Source organism: Hyalella azteca, unplaced genomic scaffold (assembly GCF_000764305.2).
Source record: "Hyalella azteca isolate HAZT.00-mixed unplaced genomic scaffold, Hazt_2.0.2 contig13798, whole genome shotgun sequence".
NCBI lineage: Eukaryota > Metazoa > Arthropoda > Malacostraca > Amphipoda > Hyalellidae > Hyalella > Hyalella azteca.
Genome location: NW_025943705.1, coordinates 35,274 through 41,460, shown reverse-complemented (window position 1 = coordinate 41,460; position 6,187 = coordinate 35,274). Strand labels below are relative to the sequence as shown.

General features: G+C 40.1%; 1 protein-coding gene across 1 annotated transcript; it reads left to right on the top strand.

The window, feature by feature from the left end:
- Positions 1-5,407: 5,407 nt before the first annotated feature.
- On the top strand, positions 5,408-5,848 carry LOC108674107 (small proline-rich protein 3-like). The gene has a single exon (XM_018162011.1). It carries the CDS (start codon positions 5,408-5,410, stop codon positions 5,846-5,848), a length of 441 nt encoding a protein of 146 aa, XP_018017500.1.
- The last annotated feature ends 339 nt before the right edge of the window (positions 5,849-6,187 follow it).

The window sequence follows — 6,187 nt, the reverse complement described above, 5'->3', positions numbered from 1 at the left end:
TGACAGTTTTGATTTCGTGTGAGGTCGCAAATTAATTAACTTAAAAAAGCTTCAGTCAGAAAGTCTCTGAATGAGCGCCAAACTTAAGTAAACGAATGACAATTGACCAATGAGCGAGTTCTAATCCAGCTCGATCTTCGCCAGGGTGCATAATTTTAGTAGTTTACAATTATAACTCGCACATGTACAGATTTTCCTATGCAGTCAGACAGGTTAAGTTCTAAACAGATATTTTTTAATTGAGATTGATTAAGTCTTTTTGTTACTTGAGCACCTCTCAGCCTGAAAGAAATAGCTACTATAAAACCCTATCCTCATAAACCTAGTTGTTCAAGAGACAATGAGGAATTTAACGTCAAGGTTATAAATCAGAATTTGAAACAGATACAAAACTTAATTATTGCCTCATTTAAGTATCGGTAGCTAAAATAAATACCTTATATAGAAATCTAACCAGTATTTGTGCTACGTTACTTGCCATCGATGCCTCAGTAATTACTGCAAATTATCAATGATGTTTTGTTTAGGCCGAAATAATGAATTCATATTGATTGAGGGCCCTTGCATAAAATAACAAAACATGGTAACATATGGGCGACATAGCCGGTCGCCGATCCTTATAATGCTCTTGACTTGTCTCCTGGAGATCTGGAAACTGGCCATGCAGATCTGGAGACTCGTGACCATGCAGATCTATCTAAAACTGACGTTGAAGCTAAGTAGCTAATGAACATCCACCAATATATAAGGTGTCAGGCGCTTTTAATCGAATCATAAACATCTCCATATAGCTTCATCAAGTCTGTTCTTGATCGCATTTATACCCGGAGCAGGGAGTTTGCTCCTCACGTTGTCGGTGCCCCTGGTGTTGCTTCTCGTTTCATATAAGAATAGAATAGAAGTGTCGGAACGGAAGAAATAGGCCCATGGCCTGTTGCCGATTTTTGAACTTTTCGTGACTTGATTCACAAGGGATCCGGCCTATGGAACCCGATCTTTCCATAACTGACGATAGATTGAGATAGCCGCTGGACTTAATCCTGGCCCGTATATATAAGGTGCTATATAGGCTAGGCACTACAAGACTGAACATATAACTTATAAACTTTCTGGAATCTTGTACAGAACATGAGCACACTTGTATACTTCGATAAGGTGGCCATGCACACGTCGTTGGCAACAAATACTTGGAAGCTAAGGCATGAAGGCAAACTAACTCATGAGATTTGTTATCGAATTTTTATGAAAAGCCATTCGAAGATGGATATTTAATTGATCATCTATATCACTTAACAAATTATTGTTAAGTGATATTTGTCGGGAATAAAAATTATTTCGTGAAATTGGACCAGTACGTGTAAGGGCCAAGTAAACGAAACTATGGATCGTTTTATTCTGCGCATTGAAGTCTCCAAATAAACGTTTTATGTGGAGGGTTGGCCGCAGAAATTTAAATATTATCGTTACATTACATTGTTAAGTTTAGAAGCATATCTATACCAAAAGCTTGACAAATTTACATGATTTCTAAATTTTAATTTTCTTCAATACACGTCGTTTGTGTAACATCGACACAAATGAGTCATTTTAATTAGATGAGTTGAAGTATCCTCCACTAGATGAGTCGAAGACGTTGAACATGTCAGCAAGCAACTAATGACTACGTCTAAAATAATATGCGTTAAATTACTTTTTAAAGACAACACTTCTGAACAATCCAGTGTCTTGGATGTTACACATGTACAATGAATTTCTCATCTAAAATTCATTGTACAACAGATGTGCAATGAATTTTTCATCTAATTTTCAAAAATTTAAAAAATTAAGTTTTCAATTTTTTTAATATATATAATTTTTTTAATATATAATTTTTTCAAAATTATTTATTCTGTTAATTGATTCATGCATTGCCTCTGACTTCACGCAAGTGTGCAAAATTTCAGATCAATTAGACAGGTAAAAGTGTGTCAAATATCAGTTATAAGATTTGGAGCTGACAAAATTATTTTCTCAATTTTTTTAATTTTGAAAAAAAAAATAATTTTTAAAATAATTTATTTTGACATTTGAATCATGCATTGTCTCCAACTTTACAAAAGTGTGCAAAATTTCAGATCGATAGGATAAGTAGAAGTGTATTAAATTTCGATTACAAGATTTGTAGCAGACAGACAGACAGACAGACAAACAGAGAAACAGACAAGAAGTGAAGTTAAAGAGAAGTGTTGTAATAAAAAGTATCTTCTTTATTACGAATAATATATACAATTCACTGCATCGATGGATTCAAATACCTACGTACTGGAAGAGTTCTTTGTAGTGGAACTCTTAAATTCACTAAATTTTATCTTGACATTCTCATGGATATGAGAAATGTGCTAAATTTAGATACCTTTGCTTCAGTCTCCCGTAGCGATAAATTCTCATTATCGTTAAACTTTAATGACGCCTTAGGAATGTAAGGGAGATTGCAGCAAGCAAGTGTCCTACGATACATTTAATTCGTCTTTTGCTGCAGATCTATTTGACTTATCCGATGTTATGATTAACACTAAATGGCTTCCGTCTTTCTGATCATATTCCATTATTTTTGCGTATACATTAAGAAATATACAACCATTGATTGTTAAATTATTACATTTTTATATCTATATCGAACGCGGCAAATATTTTAGGCGTACACATAATGTTGGATGAGTACTATACAAAATATTTACGTGTCATTGGATGCTTTTGATATACAAGACGAGCAAACCCTTGTTTTAGATTAAAATACTGATGGTTTTTGAAGAGAGTTTACCACTGCACGCACACTCCACTGCACGCACACTCCACTGCACGCACACTTCACTGCACGCACACTTCACTGCACGCACAGTCCACTGCACGCACACTTCACTGCAGACACACTTCACTGCACGCACAGTCCACTGTACGCACACTCCACTGCACGCACACTTCACTGCACGCACACTCCACTGCACGCACTCTCCACTGCACGCACACTTCACTGCACGCACACTCCACTGCACGCACAGTCCACTGCACGCACAGTCCACTGCACGCACACTTCACTGCACGCACAGTCCACTGCACGCACACTCCACTGCACGCACACTCCACTGCACGCACACTTCACTGCACGCACACTTCATTGCACGCACACTCCACTGCACGCACACCCCATTGCACGCACACTCCAGACTCCGCCAGTCCGGGCCGCCGTCCATATAGTTGCTCTCACTCGCCGCTAGTGAAGATAGTCTGAACTTACCTCCGTGTTTGTCTCGATAGTTCCGGTTGTTTAATACTAAAATTGAGAAAATAAAAGCTGGTAACTGTGTTATGAGGTTATTAAGCTTAAGTATTTAAGTTGAAATGGCAGAAAATTGTTGTGGAATTCTAAGTGCAGTGACAGAGAGACGTGCTGCTGCTTGGTGGTTGTTGCTCTCGTGTAGCCGATCAAGTCGTGCCCCCAGGCTGTGCCCACGCGTTCAACTTGCAAGAATTTCCGTGTGTTTTTCTTTCTTGTATTACGTTTTAAGGTTAAAAATTGTTTAATTTAATATATTTTACGTTATTATTGGTAATATGAAAGCTTCGGTAAGCGTATAGATAAGGTGAATCGAAAATGTGTAGTCATCGTGCGGTTAAACTTAGTTGCTTGAACGCTTCTGCTCAGAACTTGCTCATGTCGTAAAAAATTGTAAGCCAGCATTGATAATTCGCACGATGATGAAGAGCCAGAAAAGAATTCCTTATCACTGCGGGTAAACTTGCGTTAACTCATGGTTTCGATTATATAATCGAAACATTTTGTTTATTTCTTACTTAACCTAACCTAACCTCATGATATGAGTCAACTGACGACATGTAGCCGAGTCAAAAGATTATAGACGAACCAATTCTGGGACGACGTCAAGCATCGGTTCAGCGTTGTAGGTCACCACTCATTTTTCCGTTTTGGTTCGGTTGGTGGGGTTGGGTTCAATCCAGCCTCTAGTGTATCCAGTTTGTGCATCCAGGATCCTTTGTTTCATGCAACTTCGGCTCCAGTTTGTCTAAACTTGTTTGTAAAACCGGATGATATGGCTAAATATAACTCCAGTTTATCTAAACATGTACTGAAATCCAGTAATAGGATGGCTAAATATGACTCCATTTTGTCTAAATTTGTCCCGGAATCCAGATGAGATGGACAAATAACCCAGCAGTTTGTCTAAAACTTTGTTTTAAACTAATATATTAGTTTCTGAAATCCAGATGAGGTGGCTAAATATATGAATCTAGTTTTCCAATGAGTGAAATATTTAGGGAAATTTCACCCCAACTTTACGTTATGAATATCAAGCAGGCAAAATTATTCCATAGGCTACCTTTGTTCCACGATAACAACGCTAATGTAATGGTAGTGCTGGGCCATTTATCAAACAAAGTGGTATTAAGATATTGAATTTTGATAAATAATTAGGTTGAATTTGACAATTGCTCATTTCAAAAGGCGCGTTTTGAATTATGGTTACTGAACATTATGCTTGATCAGGCTATTTTTTTCCTTGAATTATATTAAGCTAATAAATTTAGCATCATTAAGTGTGATTATCTGCTATGTTCATTGAACTAATATGTGATTGCCTGCTCTTATAGAACCGAATTCTGAGTCACTGCTGCATTTAGCGGACTTCACTGTGACTGGCTGCGTAATTTACGGGCATGAACTGTGATTGGCTGTTTCAATTAGCGGGCTGAATTGGAAATTAGCTACTACATTTGACCTACTGAATTAGAATCGGCTGTGCTATTGTGACAGACATTGATATTGGCTGCTGCACTTAGTAAAATGATTTCTGATTGGCTGTTGCACGTAGTAAAACGATTTGTGATTGACTGCTGCACTTAGTAAAATGATTTGTGATTGGCTGCTGCACGTAGTAAGATGATTTGTGATTGGCTGCTGCACTTAATTAGTAAGATGATTTGTGATTGGCTGCTGCACTTAATTAGTAAGATGATTTGTGATTGGCTGCTGCACTTATTAAGATGATTTGTGATTGGCTGCTGCACTTAGTAAAATGATTTGTGATTGGCTGCTGCACTTATTAAGATGATTTGTGATTGGCTGCAATATCGGCCTCGTGGTGCCTGTTCTTTTCGTACTACTGCATGCGGGATGCATGTGGGATTAGGGACTTTTTTTGCCGAAATGATTATTTTGATTAATTATAAATGATTATATCGATTAATTACATTGACGATTATCACGCTGAGATTGAGTAATTGTGTAATGTATGTAGTAAACAATAATTTTTCATATTAAGTCGCACAACATTGCAAAAGCAAATATATTGTTAAATTAAGCTACGAATCAATTTACCAATAAACTGTAATCACCAATCTCGTTAATCGCATGTTGCCCGACGGTCTTAGGGCACGTGTGCCCGACGCTCTCAGGGCACGCGTGCCCGACGCTCTCAGGGCACGCGTGCCCGACGCTCTCAGGGCGCGCGTGCCCGACGCTCTCAGGGCACGCGTGCCCGACGCTCTCAGGGCGCGCGTGCCCGACGCTCTCAGGGCACGCGTGCCCGACGCTCTCAGGGCGCGCGTGCCCGACGCTCTCAGGGCACGCGTGCCCGACGCTCGCAGGTCACGCGTGCTCGACGCTCTCAGGGCGCGTGTGCCCGACGCTCTCAGGGCGCGTGTGCCCGACGCTCTCAGGGCTCGTGTGCCCGACGCTCTCAGGGCGCGTGTGCCCGACGCTCTCAGGGCGCGTGTGCCCGACGCTCTCAGGGCGCGCGTGCCCGACGCTCTCAGGGCGCGTGTGGTAGTATTCACTAAAGCAATATTCTGACACTTTCCTTCACGTGAGCCTATCAATTCACGCTATTCGCGCAAGCAAGAATTAGCATGTCGTTCTAATATGCCTTTCATATAGCTGTCTTGTGCAGTTGTCTCTGCGGCTGCCTTTTATAGCTGTCATGTATAACTGCCTTTTACCGCTGTCTTTACTGCTGCCTTTTACAGCTGCTTTCTCTCGCTGTCTTCTACAGCTACCTCATACAGTGCCTTGTACAGCTGCCTTTACGTCTGCCTTTTGCCGCTGTTTTGACAGCTGCCTTATACAGCTGCCTTATGCTGCTAGCTCAGACAGCTACCTTTTACAGCTGCTTTTATTGTACAGCTGCCTTAT